Source organism: Callionymus lyra, chromosome 1 (assembly GCF_982586985.1).
Source record: "Callionymus lyra chromosome 1, fCalLyr1.hap1.1, whole genome shotgun sequence".
NCBI lineage: Eukaryota > Metazoa > Chordata > Actinopteri > Syngnathiformes > Callionymidae > Callionymus > Callionymus lyra.
In genome coordinates this window covers 37,033,157-37,055,713 of record NC_141818.1, presented here as the reverse complement: position 1 = coordinate 37,055,713, position 22,557 = coordinate 37,033,157, and the positions used below count along the sequence as shown (strand labels likewise).

Sequence of the window (22,557 nt, the reverse complement as noted above, 5' to 3'; positions counted from 1 at the left end):
GTGTGAATCAGTCTGGAGTGGAATGTTGATTGTGAATGTGTATTCACGTACCCGCTCTTAGATCAAGAGAGTAATTTATACTTTATATTTTGAACATGTTTTAGCATTATTTTAAGTATGGCGTATACGTATAGTATATAATAATTTTAATCTAACAAAATATTCATCACGCGGTACAGAACGGGAAAAGCGCACAATGCATGTGGGCAAGACCGGCTTCTCGTAGCAGGCAAGAGCGCTGCTTCTTAAGGCCTCCGTACACCAAGAAATGAGCAGTTACATAAACAAATGGCGGTTATTTGGACAAGAGTCGTGAGGGAATCTTCAGCTATGATTCGGAAAGGTTCGAATCCATCACAGAAACCCCGACGAGTCGTTTTTCCGCGCCGACTTCTCACCTGAAATCGAAACATCTATCTTGAGCTTTTCAGGAGAAAAGAAACGCATCGAGTCCGCGCGCGAGTGACGCAGTATACCAGACAACCATTTGTGTTGTTTTTATATTTTATTTTTGGTATTTTCTTCCTCAGGTCGATTATTAAGGATTTCAAATCAACAATTTCAAAGATGTAAATAATCAAGTCATTTTTTTTTTGTGCGGAGTCAAGGTTCTGTTTTGGGTCGCTTCACGGGCTTCAAGTTTCTTTCAGGATCAACTTTAAAATTCTGGCTCTTACTTTCAGATCTATTCATGGTCAGACTCCTCCTTACATCACTGATCTGATCCAGCCTTACACCCCAGCTCGGGCTCTGAGGTCTGTGGATCAGAATCTACTGATGGTTCCTGAACACGATTCAGGACCAGAGGAGAGAAATCCTTCCAGGCTGTTGCTCCTAAGCCTTGGAACGATCTTCCTCTCCCTCTGTGTTTCTTTAGGTTTGACCAGTACCAGTGCAAAACCAGTACTTTTCCATACGGTCCCTAAAGAATGGATCTAACTTTGTACAAAATATTTTCTTTACTCTTTGCAACAATTAATTGATTGATTTATACACATCGGAGATGACACACCAGAGGCAGAAACAAGTTTTTTTTTCAAAACCATTTATTTTGAAACTAAGATGATACAACAAATACATTTCAGCTTCTCTATCGAGGGTAGCAACATAAGATCTGTGAGGCTATAAAGTATATTCATGTGAGGATCTCAACCAGAGATTTGGAGATTGTTCTGTTGACAGGAAACATCGACTTCCTATCAACATTATCAAGACCTCGGAACTCTGTTTAGGACAATCAGGTACATTTTCTGCCATGAAAACTTACAAACGTCAGAAGGACATTTAGTATATATATATATATATATATATATATATATATATATATATATATATATATATATATATATTATAATAGATTAATTAATGTTACATTGTAAGAATATTTATTTTTGTTTGGACCTTACCACAAAAGGGGAAACGTTTTTTTTATATACCCCCAAATTTTGGTGAAGACGTTGGATTTCTCAGCTTCAGCTCTGGCTTTCTCCTCAGCCTGCGAATTGCTCTCCTGTAGCTTCTTGTTCAAATCGGCGTTCATCTGCTTCTTTAGCATCTTCTTATACTCGTCTAAGTAATTCTGGTTCATCTCTCTCTGTTTGGCCAGCTCCTTTTTTAACATCTGCGTCGTCTCTTTCATCTCGTTTGCCATCATCTTCATATTATGCTTGAATTCTTCAAGCTTTTTATTAAACTCGGATTCGATCTCTCTCCTGATCTTCTCTCTCTCTTCGCGGATCTTCTCTTCATTCTCTGCCAGGATCCTCTGCTTTTCCCTTTCAATAGCTTTCTCTGCTTCCTGGAACATCTTGTTGGTGTAGTGGTGCCCACCGTTTCTAGCGACAATTGTACGGATCTTCTGGAGCAGCTCGGTGACCTGGGAGTTATCTGTTGATTGGTTCTTGAACACCTGGTACTGACCATTGCATCTGGACACTAGATCCTGAAGCTGTTTGCTTTCCTTCAAGAAGTCTTCGATGCTTTTATCGAGCAGGTCACCATGAGTGAACAGCACCATGCTATACTTGTCGGCTGCTGGACCAAACGTTTCTTGAATCCACTGCACTGACTGAGCCTCTTCATCGGTGAACCTTCCCAGCTTGATGACCACCAGGAAGATGTGAGGTCCAGGAGAGGCAAAGCTAATACACTGACGGATGTCCTTGCTGGTCTTGACAACACCGAACCTGGTGTCGAAGAGCCCCGGGGTGTCGATAACAGCCACCATTTGTTCGCCCACCAAAGCTTCTGCCTTGGAGCAGTTGACAGTCAAAGACTCCGGGCTGAACTTGGACTTGAAGTGGACTCCTCCCAAGATGGTGTTGCCAGTTGCGCTCTTCCCGCCGCCGGTCTTCCCCACCAGCACGATCCTTGTCACATTTTCGTTGGTCTTAAAAGACTCTGTGGAACCAACAAGAACAGTCAGTCCACCTTTAAAATCTCCACGGCTGAAGCTGACAGCAAACTAGGAAGTTAAAGTCATACAGTCCTGTTTGTATATTAAGTATGAAAACTGTCAGAAAAAGATGTGTGTTAATAACAAATGTGTGTGTGTGTGTCTTCACCAAAATGAGATTCAAGCACAAATCCTATAAAACCTACCAGTCGATTAATCTTTCTAAACAGGCAATAGATTTGTTTTTTATTATGACGTTTGTTCCTGAATTATTTGCTTCTTTTTGCTATTGGTTAATTATTGTATCTTGACTCGATGCATTATACCTTACACATATTTTGAATCCTGATCTGGAAACAATAATAATAATAATAATTAAACAGAATTCTGCTATTATTAACTTAAATTATAATTTGTAATGTCTCCTTTTTAGATGATTTGAACACAAACCTACGCATATAAAAATGAGATTTCCCTATTAAACATGTTACTTTACTTACCATCCTTGCCGTCTTCTTGCAGGGATCTCAGCTGCTCATCTGTAATTCCTGTAACAGAAGAAATCATACTTAAGTAAAGTTGGCTCGATATTGGCAGATTCGATCTTTGCGCGTTAATAACTCGGGAACGCTAAGGTGCTGCTGTATTGACTACAAGCGCGTTTGAACCTTAATATCTCGTCATATTGTCCTGAGAAAATACACGGATTTATAAGGGACCGTCCTCCAATGGACGAACACCGAAAAAGGGTTGACTTCATTTAATTCCCGTCTTTATAAATCCTTAATTTTAGTTTTTATGGTCACCATGATCATGTGACCAAAGAAGGGTCTCCATATATATGTTACCACACTCATTAGTTTTTTTACATTTCTTTTCAAAATCACAATTTTTGTGCAATATTTCACATAGATTTTGTAATAGCTTTGTAATTACAACTCTGATGGTCACCAAATTCATGTCACTTATCAAGTTACTACACTCATTGTTTTTTTTAATTTCTTCTTGAAATTTTCAAAATCACTATTTTTGTGCAATATTTTACATACATTTTGTAATAGCTTTGTAATTACAATTGTGATGGTTACCAAATTCATGTCACTTATGTAGTACCTTCATGTCAAGTTACTACACCCATTAGTTTTTTTAATGTCTTCTTGAAATTATAAATATGACAATTTTTGTGCAATATTTCACATACATTTTTTAATAGCTTTGTAATTACAATTGTGATGGTCACCAAATTCATGTCACTTATAGACTACCGTTGTGTCAAGTTACTACACTCATTAGTTTTTTTTAATTTTTTCTTACAATTTTCAAAATCACCTTTTTTGTGCTTTAATCACATACATTTTGTAATAGCTTTGTAATTACAACTCTGATGGTAACCAAATGCATGTCACTTATGGAGTACCTTCATATCAAGTTACTACACTCATTAGTTTTATTTTATTTTTTCTCAAAATTTTCAAAATCGCTATTTTTGTGCAATATTTCACATACATTTTGTAATAGCTTTGTAATTACAATTGTGATGGTCACCAAATTCCTGTCACTTATGAAGTACCTTCATATCAAGTTACTACACTCATTAGTTTTCCAAATTTCTTCTTGAAATTTTCAAAATCACTATTTTTGTGCAATATTTCACATACATTTTGTAATAGATTTGTAATTACAACTCTGATGGTCACCAAATTCATGTCACTTATGGAGTACCTTCATATCAAGTTACTACACTCATCATTTTTTCGAATTTCTTCTTGAATTTTTAAAAATCGCTAACAAAATGTATGTGAAATGTTGCACAGAAATGGTGATTTTGAAAAATTCAAGAAGAAATTAAAAAAACTAATGAGTGTAGTAACTTCATATGAAGGTACTACATAAGTGACATGAATTTGGTGACCATCAGAGTTGTAATTACAAAGCTATTACAAAATCTATGTGAAATATTGCGTGTAAATAGTGATTTAAAAGAATTTAGAGGAAAATTTGAAAAATTAATGAGTCTAGTAACTTGACATGAAGGTACTCCATAAGCGACATGAATTTGGTGACCATCAGAGTTGTAATTACAAAGCTATTACAAAATGTATTTAAAATATTGCACAAAAATGGTCATATTTATAATTTCAAGAAGAAATTAAAACAACTAATGAGTGTAGTAACTTGATATGAAGGTACTTCATAAGTGACATGAATTTGGTGACCATCACAATTGTAATTACAAAGCTATTACAAAATGTATGTGAAATATTGCACAAAAAAGGTGATTTTTAAAATTTTAAGAAGAAATTAAAAAACTAATGACTGTAGTAACTTGATATGAAGGTACTACATAAGTGACATGAATTTGCTGACCATCAGATTTGAAATTGAAAGAAAGTCTGCTCGTGAAAACCAGACAATATTTTTCAACACTACATTTTTGTCAGTGTAAGTAATTTGTAGACGGTCCCTCATTTGATATGGCGCCTGCAGAGGCTCTTTCACGCTATTTTTTGCTGTTTAGGTGCGATCAACACATGTTTTCTTAAAAAATGAGTGTGTAGTACATAGCTAGTGTAACAGAGATCAACATACATCGGGCTTTGTTATTTTTAATAACTCGTATAAAGAGGTATTAGAGCGCAACGATCGAATCTGTCAATATCGAGCCAACTTAAAGTAGAAATCATGTGAAATATGTTTGAGTTGAAATCCAACAGTCTAAATGCCAAAAAATAAGAATGATAATCCGCCACCTGCATATTTTGTTTTATGATTTATAAACTTACTCTTCCTCCGTTAAACCCAAACACCTTGCCAACCTTTCAAATAATTTCCAGTGAAGCAGCAATTCACACTCACCCCACGACTCGCACGTCTGTTTGCGGCTCATCTGCTCCATATTGTCACGTTGAGAGGGTTCAGATGTTCCGGCAGCGAAATGAAGATTAAGTCTGAGTAGGAGAGCACATTTCTCAAGTTATATATCTTATAACTCCGCCCCTTTCATGCAAATTCACCGGGGAAATCTCCTGAGACACGCTCTCCCCCCACAACCATTTACTGTAAGTCACGGCATTTCTGCTCCACAATCGCATGTCTAGTATATCTTAAATAACAACACATTGTGCATATGAATATGTGAATGAGTTATATTGTGTGTGTGTGTGTGTCCACGTGATCTTACTGCATAATTTTATAGACTTTTAATCCACTCGACAACATTGCTTTAAAAAGATTATGTAGACCACTGACCTCTCTGTGAAGGTCAGGGAAATGGGGAAACAAGGGGAGCAGAGGAACAACATGTCTATTATACATCCATTTATATTTGTTTGTTTAACCATTTGCATTACCACGTGAGGGAGGTTTTCAGAATGTCCGACCCCGACTCTGGGCCAGAGAATACAAGACTAAACACTTTTTAACACACACTATTATTTATGAAAAAATTAAAAAGTAAAGTGCAGTAGTGGTGGAGGTATTTATGTTATCACATGAGCATGTATTCACACTGCTGTTGGAAGACGCTGAAATTATATTTGAGTTTAGTTAATAGAAAGTGAAAGTAACACATTTGTGTGTGTGTTGTAGGAATAGGTGTGTGTGTGTGGGGGATATAAATAAAGTTATAAATCATCATCCATCGACAATTATTGATAAATGTTGAGAGATATAAAAACTAAAATGATTATTTATTATTTATTATTATTATTATTATTTATATAAATTATATTTCAGTGTCGGTGCTCATATAATAAATTGGTTGTGAGATATGCTTCCATTGATTGTCTTCTGTATGGAGGGTTTGGTTGTAGCTGCTTCCAAGTATTTCAGGGCTATTGTTCAGTGAAGTTATGTGATTGACTGGACACAGTGGTTGCTTATGAAAAATGGGAGTCACTTTAAGTGCTTCATTTTGTATAGTGAGTCCTTGAAACTTGAACAGTAAAACATAAATAAACTTTGATTATTGTTGAGGGTTTTGAGGGGCTTGATGTCATGTTTATGTTCCTTCCTGTTTTATTTTGAAGTTGTGTTTCCGTTTTGGTACGTGTCCTCTGTTTTTGTTTTGACAGACGCTGGCAGGTGCGCGGCTGGGGATGATTGAATGGCGGGTTCTTCCCACAGATAAGGAGCATCTCTACCCGGAAGAACTCGCCAGAGTATTCCGTTTCCTGACCAGGTTGGCATCTCTGATCTCCAGCCGCGTCCTGCCTCCGTCCCGAGCGCCTGTTCTGTTTTTTGTTCCGGTCCTTTCCGACCGTATGGATTATTAAAAGACTTTTGTTCTGAACTATTCAGGATTATTCACTTCCGCATCTGGGTCTCCTGATGGTTCCACTCGTGACACTTGAGTCTGTTGTTGGCTTTTGTTCCAGATTAATGTGTTTGGTCAAGGTCATATTGTTTTGAAATGTTAAGTGCAATGAATGTTGCTGTGAAAGGCACCTCTGTGTTTGATGGATCTACTGACTCCTTCAAGAAACATCTTAAGACATTTTTATTGGGGGAGCTGGGGAGTAGTCAATATTGGAAATATATGGAAGGAAGAGGATGGGACTTAGAAAGGGAACTCGTGGTACACCTGCTTGGGGGGTGAAAGATGTTTAGACGGTGGTGACAACTTTGACTTTTATTTAGCGGTCACTGCATCACATCTTCGGCTGGGTGGTCGAATCTAGAAGTCAGTATTTGAGACCGTTGTGCCATCCTTTGTTAAATGCTTTTTGTTTTTTGTGGTTGATCTTAAGTCCTGCTCGTCTGGCTTCTTCATCCATCCTTGTTGTTTTATTCTGAATTTGTTGTTTTGTAGAGGAGAGTAACACTGTCATCTGCGAAGTCGTCCAATTTTTTGTGTTAGCTTCCGTCTAATTCCATTTTCTCCCTGTCTAACTGTTCTTCTCATGATCCAATCAATCACAATCAAGAATAAGAATCCTGACATATTGCAACCTTGTTTGACACCGGTTTTAATATCAAACCACTCCAATATTTCTCACTGATCTTCTACTGCACACTGGAAGTCTTTATAAAACGTTCGGACCATTCTGATTATCTTGTCTGGGATTCCATCCTTTTCCATGATTATCCACAGGCTTTTGTGATGGACAGAATCAAAAGCTTTTTCGAAGTCTACAAAGTTAATGTACAGTGTTTCTTGCCATTGACTTGTTCTATGATGTTTCGTAGTATGAAGATTTGCTCTGTTGTTCCCCTTCCTGTTCTGTAACCTGCTCATTCTTTTCTCAGTCTGCAGTCAACTCCATTTCTTATACAGTCTACAATAATCCTGCCAAGTGTCTTTCCTACAAGAGAAAGTAGGGTTATGCCTCTAGAGTTCTTACATTATTTAAGGTTCCCTTTCTTGCTAGATTGATTATAAGCCCTTTCTTCCAGTTTGTTGGGATCTTTTCATGGTTCCATACTTTCCCTAACAATTTGTGTACCTTTTATTGCTGAGAACTCTTTATCAACCTTTAATAATTCGGCTTGACTTCACCTATTGTTGGTCATTCATTGTAATCCTTTTCGATTCTGTCATTGAAGCCCCATTCATCATCTTCTGTTTTTTGGTTTTCTTGTTTTCTCTATTTAACACGTCCTTGAAGTGTTCTGTCCACCTTAACTTAATTGCGTCTCTTCCGCTGATGAGGTTACCTTTTTTGTCTAGCATTGCTGTACTCTGTCTGGGTCTTTCGTTACATTATGTTTTTGTGAGTCCATATAGTGTCTTCATGTGTTGTTTTCTTGCGGCGTCTTCAGCTTCGCGAGCGATGTTCTCCAACCATTTCCTTTTGTCTGCTTTTATACTTTTCTTCACCTCTTTGTTCTTCTCTGCATACTTCTTTTTTAGCTGCTTCTTGATTCTTTACGAATGTGCGTCTAGGATTGGATAAACCCAACCAACGACTCGAAAGCCTCCCAAGATGTTTTGCTGGAGAATTTAAAGTCAAAGAGGACGGTTATATATGTGACGTGGTCCCAAGTAAAGCTTCAGACATTCAACTACGACTCTATCTCTTATTTGGCCCCGCAAAAGAGAATGAGTGAATTGTGATATTTAATCTGACACAATAATACATTTAAAGGAAACAGTCGCACTCCAGATTCCTAACTTTACAGAATCAATCTTTTCAATCGTGTTAAAGCATCTACATGTTATCAGCGACTCCTCATCACATTCCCGCAAAAACACCCCGCATTTATGAATGACTTATAATACTTTTGTCTTAACTCATAATCTCAAAATCAAGTCGATAAACATATTATTGAGCATAAATATGGCGACCAGTGTTGAGTAAAAACCACGGTCAGCCTCTGTGAGGATGCACATTGTCAGATGAAATTCAAAGACAATGCAAGGAAATAGGAAGCCCACTTTTGCACAGGCCAGGCATCCAGAAGTTGTTCAGACAACTGACGTGAAAGTCGGGCTTGAGACGTTGTCGATTTTACCAGCTCACAGAAATCTGACCTCGCAGCATTTGGAAACGTATTATTATTACTATTATTATTATTTAAACTGGGCACCATGGCTGAAGGTAAGCAACATTTACACAATGAAACATTTGTCTGACATGATCTACAGTCAGGACGAGTTTACACATCTAAACTAATGTAAATGATTTAAAAGTGCTTTTTGTCTCCATGTTCTGTCATCTCCCACCATAGCTATACCACTGCGAGAGAAGAAGCAGAGAACGCTCCCTCGCTCCGATGGGTGCGGTCTGAATAACTTCGAAGGTATTTTCATTGTTTTATTCTCCTAAATGTCCACGGCATAGGACAGACTCATGAATATAAGTGAGTGGGTTGATCGTACGTTTTAAACCTTTAACATTTTATTTACAACAACAACAGTTTCGCTTTGAAACAGGGTTTAAAACATTTTGGTTTATTGTGTCTGGAAATAAAATAAATGTTTTAGCTTTGCTTTATGTACACACATAGTAAGTAAGTAAGTAAGTAATATTTATTTATATAGCGCTTTTCGAGACCAGGGTCACAAAGCGCTAACAATCAAAACAATACTCAAAAAAGTACATACTTCAAAGATCAAGACAACACTGAGAACAACACAGGAGTTCGAGAAATTCAAGGAAAAGCCTGAACAAATAGAAACGTCTTAAGATGTTTCTTAAAGGAGTCAGTAGACTCCATCAAGCGCAAAGAGAGAGGAAGATTGTTCCAAAGCTTAGGAGCAACAGCCTGAAAAGATTTCTCTCCTCTGGTCCTGAGCCGTGTGTGTGGAACCATAAGTAGATTCTGATCCACAGACCTCAGAGACCGAGCTGGGGTGTAAGGCTGGATCAGATCAGTGATGTAAGGAGGAGCCTGACCATGAATAGCTCTGAAAGTAAGAACCAGAATTTTAAAGTTGATCCTGAAAGAAACTGGAAGCCAGTGAAGAGTTTTAAGGATCGGAGAAATGTGAGTTCTCCTACTTGAGCGGGTCAGAATTCTCGCTGCAGAGTTCTGAATCAACTGCAGACGAGACAGCTCCTTCTTGTTAAGACATGAAAACAAACTGTTACAATAGTCCAGACGAGAAGAAACAAACGCATGGATTACAAGCTCCAGATCATGTTGTGACAACATTTTCCTAAGTTTAGAGATTTTTCTCAGTTGAAGGAAACAGTTTCTGGTCAGTTTTCTGCAGTGTTGAACAAGAGACATGTCTTTATCAAATACAACACCCAGGTTTCTCAGGCTCAGTTTGACAGACTGACCTAAGTCACCCAAGTACTGACTCAACCCTGGAATCTTATCATCAGGAGCGTATAAAAAAAAGCTGTAAAGTGTTTTCACTCAGCCATTGTTTGATTTCTAGCAAACAATTGACTAAGCTGTTCAGCCTTTGGGGCTCAGTTGGGTCAAAAGAGCAGTAGAGCTGGATGTCATCAGCAAAAATGTGATAAGAAACATCTGGAAATCTCTGAATGATTTTACCAAGGGGAATCAAGTACAGCAAAAACAATAAAGGACCCAGAACAGAACCTTGAGGGACTCCACACAACAGATCTGCTGATTCAGACCTCATTTGATTGGCAGATACACTAAAACTGCGCCCAGAAAGGTAAGATGAGAACCATTCTAACACAGACCCAGACAGTCCCACTTTATCCCTTAGTCTTCTCAGCAGGATCTGGTGATCAACTGTGTCAAAGGCTGACGACAGATCCAAGAGAACCAGAACAGTGAATTTACCAGAGTCAGCCGACATCATGATGTCACTGGACACTTTCAATAAAGCTGTCTCCGTAGAGTGATGTTTACGGAAGCCAGACTGAAACTTCTCATGGATGTCGCTCTGATCCAGGAACAAAGACAGCTGCTCGGACACCACCTTCTCCAAGATCTTGGACAAGAAAGGGAGCTTAGAAATAGGCCTGAAATTACTAAGGTCAGTTGGGTCTAAGCCTGTTTTTTTGAGCAGAGGCTCCACAATGGCATGTTCAAATGCATTGGGAAAAACCCCTGTGGAAAGGGAGAGGTTCACCATATTGGTAACCCAGGGGCCAATTACATCAAATACTTTGATAAAAAGCCTACAAGGAAGGACGTCATCTGAGCAAGAGGAGGGTTTCATCTTGTTCACTAGTGCTGAAATATCACCCAAAGATACAGCAGTGAAGGATGACCAAGAGGAGGAGATGGGCTCAGAGACAGTAGGGGTTCCCAACAAAGGGGGAGAGATTTTCTCTTTGATCAATTTAATTTTGTCAATGAAAAATCTCAACAATGCATTGCTGTCAGCTTCACAGAAGACCGGCGTGATTTGAGGAGCAGGAGACACGAGAGAATTAATCGTGTCAAACAAAACTTTGGGGTTTTTCCTATTTGCTGCTACCAGTTTTCTGATGTAATCAGATCTAGCAGTTTCTACCATCTCATTGTAAGAAGTCAACAGATCCCTGAGGTGAAGTCTGTGCACCTCAAGTTTAGTAGACTTCCAGAGACGCTCAGTCTTTCGACAAAGTCTCTTCAGACTCAGGAGATCTTCATTTGTCCAAGGGCACCGTTTTTTCTGAATTTTCAAGTTCGATTTAACAGGTGCCACTTGATCCAGTATTTCAACACAATGATCAGTGTAACAGTGAATCAAACTGTCCACGTCTGGGCAGTCATCAAAGGAAAGACGGTCAAACATAGCAGAAAAACTGTCTGCAGTATCGGCTGAGATGACACGCCTCTGAGACCTAACTTTCAAAGGCTTAGGTTCAGGGATAAAGTCCAGGTTGAACAAGACAAGAGAATGATCACTCAGATGGACATCATGTACAGATACATTAGAAATGTTCAGGCCAAGAGTAAAAACTAAGTCTAAAATGTGGCCTTTTTGATGAGTGGGTTCAGAAACATGTTGCTCAAAATTAAAGGCTTCAGTTAAAGTTAAAAGTTCTTTAGCAGAACAAGATGTGACGTCATCAACATGAAGATTAAAGTCTCCAAGAATAAGAACAGACTCCATCTGAATAATGGAAGATAAGAAGTCACTAAAGTCTTTCAAGAACACCGCCGCAGGACCAGGCGGACGGTAGATTGACACACAATAGAAAGGTCTTGTAGAACCAACCAAGATCATCTGAGACTCAAAAGAAGTGAATTCCTGTGTCTGAATCACTTTGCAAGAACAACTCTCCCTAAAAACAGTAGCAAGACCTCCTCCACGACCAGAGAGGCGAGGCTTCCCCAGGACAGCGCTCCCTACTGGACAGAGTTCGTTCAGATGAATAAACTCTTCCTCTCTCTGCCAAGTCTCAGAAAGACATAATAAATCCAAATTAACTCTTGTGAAAAGATCATTAAGAATAAAGGATTTATTAGTAATGGAGCGAACATTAAGAAGTCCCACATTCAGCACCGATGACGTCACTGACGACGCCGCGTCACTGACAGGCGCGCAGAGCGCGATCTTTTGAAGCGAACAGCGGTCACGTGGGTACCAGCTGTCACTGAAGTTCAACTCGGTAGTAAAAGTCGAATTAAAGAGAGGAAATGAAAAAATCTTACCACCTTTCGTTGAGGTCTGGACAGACGGCAGCGCTGATGTATCGTCACACACAGTGAGAGGAATGTCGATCAAACATCGATGACGTTCGATGATGTCAGAGTTGTTCCGAGCGATCGCAACTGCACGTCTCATCCTGACCTGTACTCCAGCCCGACTCGATCCCTTGTGGAAATCGCCCGGTACTCGAGAGATCAAACGATATTCCACAGAGTCCGAGTCGATGAGAAGCGGAGCCGGAAACACGTTCACCGGACGTTGGTAACGGCTCACCGGAAGCGGAAGTTGACATTTACATATTTGGTTATTACTATAGCTACAATGTTCTAACATGAAACGTTCAAATTTGTATACACATTTCTTTGGTAATTTTTAATAAAATTTTATATCGATATCTCGACTTTCCAAAAAGTGAGAGAATAAAAAAAACATGATTTCTGATGAGTAATAAATCGTTTGAAACTTGGATTGATTCCAGAACCCTTAAAGAAAAATTGTGTTTGGACAAGGAGAGAGATTTTTGTGCGTGTGGTCAATATTCTGTGATTATATATTTTTAAAATACAACAAATACATCTTTTTAAATTAAATTAAATTAACTATCTCTAATGTTATAAACTATTCAGAACTTAACGTAGGATATTAATATCAGGTAGAAAATATCAATGTTCCAGTCCAATTAGAAAAGCACCCAGAGAGTGCAGGCTTCCATCCTGCCACTTGTTTTTACCCATTTTTCCCCAAGATTATTGTCCGTTCTTTATTTTATTTTATCAAATAAAAGTAGGATAAGACGAGTTGCTTGCTTCTAAAACCTCCAGATGGAACCATCATTTATTCACCATAATACTTGTTTTTGTCATTCTAGCTCTGGACTTTTCAGGAGGACTGCGAATAGTGCTGGTTGGGAAGACCGGGTCAGGAAAGAGTGCCTCTGGAAACACTATCCTCGGCAGGTCCGTGTTCAAGGAGGATCCGAGCCCGGAGTCCATCACCAAACACTGTGAAACTGAGAGCGGGGAAGTGGACGGGACGACTGTGCAGGTCATCGACACGCCGGGACTGTTTGATACGGCCATCACGGAAGACGATCTTAAGATGAGGATCGAGGAGTGTGTTAAGATGTCGTTGCCCGGCCCCCACGCCTTTCTCCTGGTCATCCGACTCGGGGTTCGCTTCACAGAGGAGGAGAGAAACGCCGTCAAGTGGATCCAGGATAACTTTGGGGACGATGCTTCCATGTACACGATCATGCTCTTCTCGTGTAAAGACCAAGCAAAAGCTGACAATGCCCTGAAGGAATGTAAAGAGCTCCGCAGGCTCTCCATCACCTTTGGACGGAGATATCACGCCTTCAACAACAAAGACCCGGGAGACCGCCTTCAGGTTAAAGAGCTCGTCACCATGGTCAAGGAAATGGTGCAAGACAACGGAGGCAAACACTACACCAACGAGATGTACGAGAAAGCGCAGAGGAAGCTGAAGGAAGAGGAGGACCGCAAGAAACTGGAGGAGGAAGAGAAGAAAGAGGAGGAGAGGAAAATCTGGGACGCCGAGAGGGAGAAGATGGAGAAAGAAAGAGAGAAGAAGAAAAAGGTCAAAAGGAAGAATATACGAGTCGCCTCAGCTGCCGCTGTCGTGTTGGTGTTGGCCGGCGTGATCATAGCAGTGGGAGCGAACACCACAGTGGCGCTGGCTCTCGGAGCGCCGGTACTAGTTTTGGGAATAATGTGTGGCTTGGCTGCCATTTGTTTATGGAAAGGTATTAAATGCAATGCCAAAAAAAACATGCCCGTATAACCATAATAACTTTACAACACCTCCAACACTACTCAGAATATTCTTGAATGAAACGCTTCAACAAGGTCGATCCCTCGAATGTCACGTCAGGATGTTTATCGTGTTCAAAGATACCTCACCTGTTTCACCTGTTTCCTACTTGGATATTTTACATTTTTACCTGCTTTGTCAGGTCATCGTTTACTGATTTATCGTCCCTGTGGTAGTTTAATGAATAAAAATATCCAAACTTCTAAACATGCTCTGTTTATGGTCTTCCTAGGTTAGTCAGGTCACCGTTTACTGATTTGCTTTGTCGTTCCTGTGGTAGTTTAATGAATAAAATTATCCAAAGTTATAAACCTGCTCTGTTAATGATCTTCAGTGAATGAAGTGTCCTCAGGGGCCTTGTTTTAAACAGTGAATTTTTAAATCTTTAATAAAATAAATAAAACAAAAGCCTAAATATAGAGGAACAACCAAAAGGAAAGTTACTGAAAAATAAATATAATAGAAATATGACATTTTATTATTTGTATTATATAACATTCACAAAATTATATGAGATTTCATAAAACACACCTTCAAAATCTGAGATAGAAAATAAGTGAGTTCATTAATCATCTTAATGTATACATGACTAGTAATAACTTATGTTTATGGTAACTTTAATGCACTTCTACTATGCATGAATTTCAAAACAAACTAACAAACTATTGAAACCAACCTACAAAGTCTGTGTTGTTAATTTGATAATTTATTTGGTTCAATGCCAAAATCTTCCTTAAGCAAATTTTTATTCTATGTAAATTAAAACTATTATCTGGTTTATTTAGCAGATACCTCTTGAATCTAAATGACTTATTTATTTTCATTATAACCTCTTATTTTTCGATTCACAGTGGCCGAATGTCCTGTCCTATTTTCGGAACCCCGATGAAGTCACATCCTCACAGGAAGTGCAGGACAATGGCTGAGGTCCACAAGCTTAGATTCTTCTTTTAAAAATGACATCACTGCCTGCTTAAAAAACGTGCGGAAGTTCACTTTGCATCGAACGAGTTGGCAAGGTTAGCCTCTCTCAGAAATGATCTTCTTCTTCACCGCCACGGCTTTAGGACCTTCAGCTCTCGCTAGAGTGGATCGCCACCAAATGTGAGATCTATGATTCTCCGCCGATACACGCAGGATGAGATTCTTTGTTGTGTGGACTGAGAGATGGACTGAACAGATCAGATATTGAATGTCGAAGGTTGTTTATTAGGGAGAATAGATCAATATGGAGCACCAAAAGCTTGGATATTTGTGCCTGACTTTTTATTCCAGGAGAAAAAAAACCTACATATACAAGGATGAAAGCTGATCTACTGCAAAATCATAAACTTCAGTCAGCGCCACATAGGCTACTGCCAGAACCATAGCGTAAGGGCCAAAAACCAACCCACCCAAGACACCCACCAACAACACAGTGGAAGAGTAACCTGCTTTTTTACAATGAGCTGGTGTCTTCTCACGATCTCTGGTAAAAGATTCAACGTTTCTGTTGAGCGGACTTAATTGTGCTTCTCGGTAAGTCTTACTGGAATAGTGCCTCCTGTCGTTATAGTTGACCATTTTCACGATCCTCTCCAGGAGCAGCCTGACTTGCGCTCTGCTGATGCTCTGGTTGTTGTCGAGAGAGTGATATCTACCTCCGCAGCGGTTGATCAACTTCCACAGCTCTTTGTCCTCAGTCACATAATCATCCACTTTCTTGCTTCCGAGCAAGTCAGCGTGCGTGAAGAGGACGATGGCAAACAAGTTGGCATCTGCTCCAAAATTCTCCCAAACCCACTCCAGGGATCTCCTCTCCTCCTGGGTGAACCTGGACTTGAGGCTGATGACGAGTAATTGAATGTATTACAGAGTCCCGTGGTGTCCAGGACGACGAGCTTGAATCCATCCTGGTCAGCATCTCCTCGAGAACATTCTCCAGTGTCTGACTGAGGCGACATGTCTTGTTTAAAGAAGTGTTCACGACGAATGGTGTTTCCACTGGAGCTTTTTCCTGAGCCAGTTTTTCCAACCAACACCATTCTCAGCTCCTCTAGATGAAGGGAGAGTAATGATCGTGAAAACAGTACAGAAAAAAAATATGAATACATTTTATACAGTAAACGGTATAGTAACGTGTGGAAATGAAAATGTAATCGTTCACCTAGATTTAGACAGACGTTTCAAACAGTCATATTAAAGTAAACTTAAAAGTGATAGTTCACTCAAAATCTTAATTTAAAACATTTTCTACTCACTCTCATGTCAACTAAGGGTTAGGATTATTCTCAGAGTGATCTGTTCCTTATTTGAGTTAAAGACAATAATGTACTATATACTGCTTCTTGTCCAAATTATGTCAATACCTTCCACGATCAGTAGTCCTCACCGTGATTTTGACTGTGGACGTCAAGACATGTCCAAGCCATCAGGAAAATCTGGATACAGAGGTTTCGGAGGTACATCTTGTTTTTTTTGTCAGGGATACTACTAGAAACAAAAACCTTCAAATATATTTGCTTCAAAAATGACCGAAAATCTGTAAAATGTTCATAATATAAAAGTGAATGTACCGTATGATGTGCTTCAGTCACCGTGCTTGGTTTGGAGCGACTTCCTTGTCTGCAACAGGTGTGTTTATATTTTATACGCTCCTGATGATAAGATTCCAGGGTTGAGTCAGTACTTGGGTGACTTAGGTCAGTCTGTCAAACTGAGCCTGAGAAACCTGGGTGTTGTATTTGATAAAGACATGTCTCTTGTTCGACACTGCAGAAAACTGACCAGAAACTGTTTCCTTCAACTGAGAAAAATCTCTAAACTTAGGAAAATGTTGTCGGAACATGATCTGGAGCTTGTAATCCATGCGTTTGTTTCTTCTCGTCTGGACTATTGTAACAGTTTGTTTTCATGTCTTAACAAGAAGGAGCTGTCTCGCCTGCAGTTGATTCAGAACTCTGCAGCGAGAATTCTGACCCGCTCAAGTAGGAGAACTCACATTTCTCCGATCCTTAAAACTCTTCACTGGCTTCCAGTTTCTTTCAGGATCAACTTTAAAATTCTGGTTCTTACTTTCAGATCTATTCATGGTCAGGCCCCTCCTTACATCACTGATCTGATCCAGCCTTACACCCCAGCTCGGGCTCTGAGGTCTGTGGATCAGAATCTACTTATGGTTCCACGCACACGGCTCAGGACCAGAGGAGAGAAATCTTCTCAGGCTGTTGCTCCTAAGCTTTGGAACAATCTTCCTCTCTCTTTGCGCTTGATGGAGTCTACTGACTCCTTTAAGAAACATCTTAAGACGTTTCTATTTGTTCAGGCTTTTCCTTGAATTTCTCGAACTCCTGTGTTGTTCTCAGTATTATCTTGATCTTTAAAGTATGTACTTTTTTGAGTATTGTTTTGATTGTCTAAGCGCTTTGTGACCCTGGTCTCGAAAAGCGCTATATAAATAAATATATTACAAGTTTCAAGATAAACCAGTTCCCAAAAGTGGCCCGCGCGCCCCCCAGAGGCTGTGCGACGCAATTACAAGTGTGGGCGTAGAAGAAAACAGTTTATTTGGTGTCGACAGCTAAACATGGTGACATGAAATATGGTATTGTTGACATTAAAATTGCTGCAAATAAGAAGGACGATGACTAACTCAATCTATCTCTTATTTCTGTATGATTTCAATGTTTCACAAACAAGTATTCACATTTAAGGTAAGGTAAGGTAAGGTAGAACTGTATTGATCATCAGGAGGTCTCCTTCGGGAAATTGTTTTTTTCCAATAGCCACAGCAAATACAGCAATTTTTCATAAAAAATAAATCAAAATAAAATAAGAACAAGAACAAAGAGAAATAAAGAGAAATAACAAGATGACACAATCTAAGTCTAAAGATAAAGATAAAGAACATTGATCAAAGAAAATAAAAAAGACAAAGGATACAAAGACTAACTATAGAAAAGGACATCCAGATACTTTTACTCCACTCCTGCCCCCGAACTTAAGTCAATTAAGTTAATTAATTAATTAAGACTCTAATTTAAGTCAGCAAAGGCTTGTCAGAGGTGACATGCTGAAAATAAAGAAAATATACTAAATCACTCTCTACATGATTGTAAGTCACAATCTGTCAGACGTATTTTGATGATGCAAAAGACCATCAATGGCTCAATCAGAAGCAACAATGGTCTCCATCAGCACTCTTGGTTGATTCTTATGGAGAAAAGTGCGTGACCAGCCACCTGCTTTCCCTTTTTTATCTTTGTGCTCGATCCATCCATTCTGCTGTGGCAGCTGATTTGTTTGGATTGGGTTTAAAAACGTAAAACCCTCCTGAACCAGGAAACATGTTACTCGGAATTATGGAACACAAATAACAATTAGAAAAAGTGAATTGATGAAAATGACTACTACAACTACTATGCTTTTATTAACACATATAATGGTTTAGAAAATAAAAGGAAAAACAGTAATTCAAGTAGAGATTTAAAAGTATAGATTTGAATGTATAAGTAAGTAAGTAAGTAATTTTTATTTGTATAGCGCTTTTGCAGACCAGGGTCACAAAACGCTTAAACAATCAAAACAATATTCAATAAAGTATATACTTTAAAGGTCAAGATAAAACCGAGAACACAACAGGAGTTCCAGAAAATCAAGAAAAAGCCTGAACAAAAAATAACATCTTAAGATGTTTCTTGAAGGAGTCGTTAGACTCCATCAAGCACAAAGAGAGAGGAAGATCGTTCCAAAGCTTAGGAGCAACAGTCTGGAAGGATTTCTCTCCTCTGGTCCTGAACCGTGTTCAGGAACCATCAGTAGATTTTGATCCACAGACCTCAGAGCCCGAGCTGGGGTGTAAGGCTGGATCAGATCAGTGATGTAAGGAGGAGCCTGACCATGAAAAGATCTGAAAGTAAGAAATATTATAATAATAATATATATAAAAAAAACGTATAAGAGTTGTAGCTTTCGCTCTACAAATATATAAATTACTTACTTACTTACTTACTTACTTACTTACTTGAAGGCTTCATCTCCACTTTCAATATAAAATACTTGTTGCTTTTGTATTTGTTTTAAAGAAAATAAAAATGTGAATATATCATTATAAATTAATGATTTTGTTTTTCAATAAAGTCATGTAATTAAAAGTGCAGGTTTATTTTTCTTCAAAGTATAAAAAAGATAACTTCAAATGTAATATTACTGGTATCGACTCATTTAGGAAATCTAAGATAGATGAGAAGAAAAAAAATAGAAAACATAAAGTACTATTTGGGTGTGATTATATGTAGCAACAACATATTTTTTGGGCATATAGATAAAAAACCTGCTGCCGAAGTTTAATTCAATGTATACGAGGAGAGTGAAAGAAAACCCACGTTTCAGTGGCATATAATGTGTATGATGTGTATGTGTGTTTTCCAGCGATTAGGAAACTCACGTGCAAGTGAGGATCCGTGTTCATGTGTCACTTGATTGAACAACCAGGATGTCGCCGCACGTGCGACTAAGAAGCTGCATCACGGTTGAATATCAATCAGCTTGGATTAGCATCAAGCCCTTCTAATGCCTCTTGTTCCCTATTAGCAGATTCATATATTGATGGACAAGAACGTAGTCAAGTCTATATACATTTATATATATATTTAGAAGATCTCTTTCTCCTCTCACAGTTGTTTTCTGTCTATTTCTACTGATTCTTTGCTAAAACTATTACTACCACTGTAGATGTAATAATTCTTGCAATTAATATACGTAAATATAAACAATTAATTTTACAATACATTTATTATTCACCATTCCTATTCTCTTTCGATTTATATTTATTTGTTGTTTGTATTACATACACAGCTGTGAGTGTGTTTGTTTTATGTTATTAATTCATTTTTCATGGTGATAATTATTAAAATCTGACAATATATAAACCTATAAACGTCCAAATCCTACTATGATCAACAATATAATGACAACATATTGCCATGAATGTGAAATGTTAAACACAATATGACCAGGAACAAATAAGAGAAAAAGGTATATTTTATTTGTATTATTCACAAAAGATCGATTTAAAAAAATAGATAATCAGCAAGTTTTTTAAACTAGTGTATAAGCGTGCCAAATTATCTGTGAATGTGAGAAGCACTGAGGAAAGCTGTGGTTGTGGAGGTGTTCTCTGGAGTGATGCAGGAGTGGGTGAGAACGAGGAGATCCATGACTAGATGTTGGTTGTGCAACAGTTATCACGTAACATTGCATCTGACTCAACACTGTTCTCTTTGCTGCAAACATGTGATGGAAGATCAAGTAGTTTGAAAAAAAAAAAAAACTTTATTTATTTCTTTTAAATACATTTTAACACCTGAATATCAGTTCACTGAATTGGACATTTTTCCACTCTTTTGTTGTTCATTTCAACATGTTGTGGTCCAATGACTTGTCTGAGGTCAGAGCGGAAGCTGGGACGACGTGCGAGAGGGAACAGAGCTCCACATGGCACTTGTGGTCCTGCAGGCACGTGACCTAAAGTCCGTACCGCTTGGTACGAGCGCAGGGACACTCTGCGGTGCCGAGAAGGCCCGGTTTCAGTGGGGAGCCCACCTTGCTTCGCCATCGTCTCAAAGACCTTCTCCAGATTGGTGCTGTCCTTGGCAGAAGTTTCGAAATAGATACAGTCATGGCCGAGTTCCCGGTGCACGTCTGTGCCGGAGACTTTCCTCAGGGGCTCCGGCAGATCCACCTTGTTGGCGCAGACGACGACAGGAAGCCGAGGGGACTTGGAGAGTTTGGATTTAGCGGCCAAAATCTCTGCTTTCAGGGCGCACACCTCCTCGAATGAGCTGCGGTCATCCAGACTAAAAACCAACAGAAAGATGTCTCCTAGAAGACAAACAGCATTACAATGTTAACCTTTCATTAGAGGGTCATTCTAGGCCATTTCTACTTTGAATACTTGTTTAAGTAAAAGCCCTTTTTAAGTCAACCACATTAAAAAATACTCTTGCTAAGCTAGAAAGTATGGAATTTAATTTAAAATCCCTATATTTTTTACATGAAAGTCAATAATAACAACAATAAAAAATGGAAAGTTTCACTATGGATTATCAGTTATATATGTAAATAGCAATTGATTTATATTTTTTTTGTGTCTGAAATTTAGACCTTGGCTCCTGCTAGGGATCTTAAATTTTATTTCATTAATCTCATCCTATTTATGTAGATATATTTAGTGTAAACACTAAAATTACATGAAAAAAACAATTTCCCGAAGGAGACCTCCTGAGGGATCAATAACGTTTTACCTTACCTTACCTTACCTTACCTTACCTGACAAGCCTTTGCTGACTTAAATTCGAGTCTTAATTAATTAATTAACTTAATTGACTTAAATTCGGGGGCAAGAGTGGAGTAAAAGTATCTGGATGTTCTGTTCTATGTTAGTCTTTGTATCCTTTGTCTTTTTTATTTTCTTAGATCTATGTTCTTTATCTTTAGACTTAGATTGTATCATCTTGCTCTTTCTCTCTATGTCTCTTTGTTCTTGTTCTTATTTTATTTTGATTTATTTTGATTTATTAAAAATTGCTGTATTTGCTGTGGATCATTTGGATTTACGCACCGGTGAGGATGGAGAGTCTCCTCTTGGCAGGGAAGTCCCGCTCCTTGGACGCGTCCAGGACGTCTACCTGATACGTTTTCCCACGAATGCAAAACATTTTCCGGAGGAAATCCTCCGAGGTGGGCTTGTAATCCTCCGCGAACCCATCCCCCCACAGATACCTGCGCAGGATGGAGGTCTTGCCCACGCGTGGCGACCCGAGAACGACGATGCGCTTACAGTGGTGGGGCTTCGTGGAACCGATCGCGTCCTGGATCCGGCGTCTGTGTCCGTGCAGGACCAGGGCGGCCAGCTGGTCCAGCGTGGACCTGACAGGGGCCACATGTCCAGTGCTCTTCTTCTTCTTCTCCTGCGTCCATTGAGATCTGGCCAATTGAATGAACCCCAATCCTGCTTTGACCCCGGACGAGCTCAGGTTCTGGGTCGCGGTTTTATACGCGTAAAAGACTTTGGACGAGCCTGAGCCCAGAAGCTTCTCTTTTTCGTCGGTTTTTGAGTCCGTCACAGCTCGCACAGGATCCATGCTTTGCAAAAAAAAAAGGGTTGTTTTTTTTCTGGCGGAAAAACGAGATTTTGTCGACGTGAACAATGAGTGTGATTTTTATAGGCTGCCCACGTCAACAACCGTGTGCGTCAGAATGATTGACAGGCATGGATGTGCCAACCCTTGAATACTGCATTGGTCGCTGTAACGAATAACACTTAAACAATCATAAAATTAAC

At 39.0% G+C, this 22,557-nt stretch overlaps 3 protein-coding genes and 1 pseudogene across 3 annotated transcripts; 1 reads left to right on the top strand and 3 right to left on the bottom strand.

The window, feature by feature from the left end:
- Nucleotides 1-1,312: 1,312 nt before the first annotated feature.
- Nucleotides 1,313-5,352, bottom strand: LOC148089355 (GTPase IMAP family member 9-like). The gene is made up of 3 exons (XM_087806094.1): nt 5,252-5,352; nt 2,896-2,943; nt 1,313-2,400 (listed from the first exon to the last, which is right to left on the bottom strand). Exons 1-3 carry the CDS (start codon nt 5,289-5,291, stop codon nt 1,403-1,405), a joined length of 1,086 nt encoding a protein of 361 aa, XP_087662220.1. The 5' UTR covers nt 5,292-5,352; the 3' UTR covers nt 1,313-1,402.
- A 2,370-nt stretch (nt 5,353-7,722) lies between these two features.
- Nucleotides 7,723-14,428, top strand: LOC148089354 (GTPase IMAP family member 9-like). Its single transcript, XM_087783627.1, has 3 exons — nt 7,723-8,934; nt 9,065-9,136; nt 13,273-14,428. Exons 1-3 carry the CDS (start codon nt 8,925-8,927, stop codon nt 14,202-14,204), a joined length of 1,014 nt encoding a protein of 337 aa, XP_087639753.1. The 5' UTR covers nt 7,723-8,924; the 3' UTR covers nt 14,205-14,428.
- An 826-nt stretch (nt 14,429-15,254) lies between these two features.
- LOC148089353 (GTPase IMAP family member 7-like) lies at nt 15,255-16,681 on the bottom strand (annotated as a pseudogene).
- A 3,708-nt stretch (nt 16,682-20,389) lies between these two features.
- On the bottom strand, nt 20,390-22,386 carry rasd2b (RASD family member 2b). Its single transcript, XM_087806057.1, has 2 exons — nt 21,835-22,386; nt 20,390-21,095 (listed from the first exon to the last, which is right to left on the bottom strand). The coding sequence occupies exons 1-2, from the start codon at nt 22,355-22,357 to the stop codon at nt 20,590-20,592; spliced, it is 1,029 nt and encodes a 342-aa protein (XP_087662183.1). The 5' UTR covers nt 22,358-22,386; the 3' UTR covers nt 20,390-20,589.
- Nucleotides 22,387-22,557: the final 171 nt, after the last annotated feature.

Coding starts and splice junctions, on each gene's coding strand:
- LOC148089354 (XM_087783627.1), top strand. Junction 9,137..13,272: donor CGGTCTGAATAACTTCGAAG/GTATTTTCATTG, acceptor TTGTCATTCTAG/CTCTGGACTTTTCAGGAGGA.
- rasd2b (XM_087806057.1), bottom strand. CDS start 22,357: ATGGATCCTGTGCGAGCTGTGACGGACTCAAAAACCGACGAAAAAGAG. Junction 21,096..21,834: donor GAGACTCTCCATCCTCACCG/GTGCGTAAATCC, acceptor TTTGTCTTCTAG/GAGACATCTTTCTGTTGGTT.
- LOC148089355 (XM_087806094.1), bottom strand. CDS start 5,291: ATGGAGCAGATGAGCCGCAAACAGACGTGCGAGTCGTGGG. Junction 2,944..5,251: donor ACAGACGTGCGAGTCGTGGG/GTGAGTGTGAAT, acceptor CTTCTGTTACAG/GAATTACAGATGAGCAGCTG. Junction 2,401..2,895: donor GCAAGAAGACGGCAAGGATG/GTAAGTAAAGTA, acceptor TTGGTTCCACAG/AGTCTTTTAAGACCAACGAA.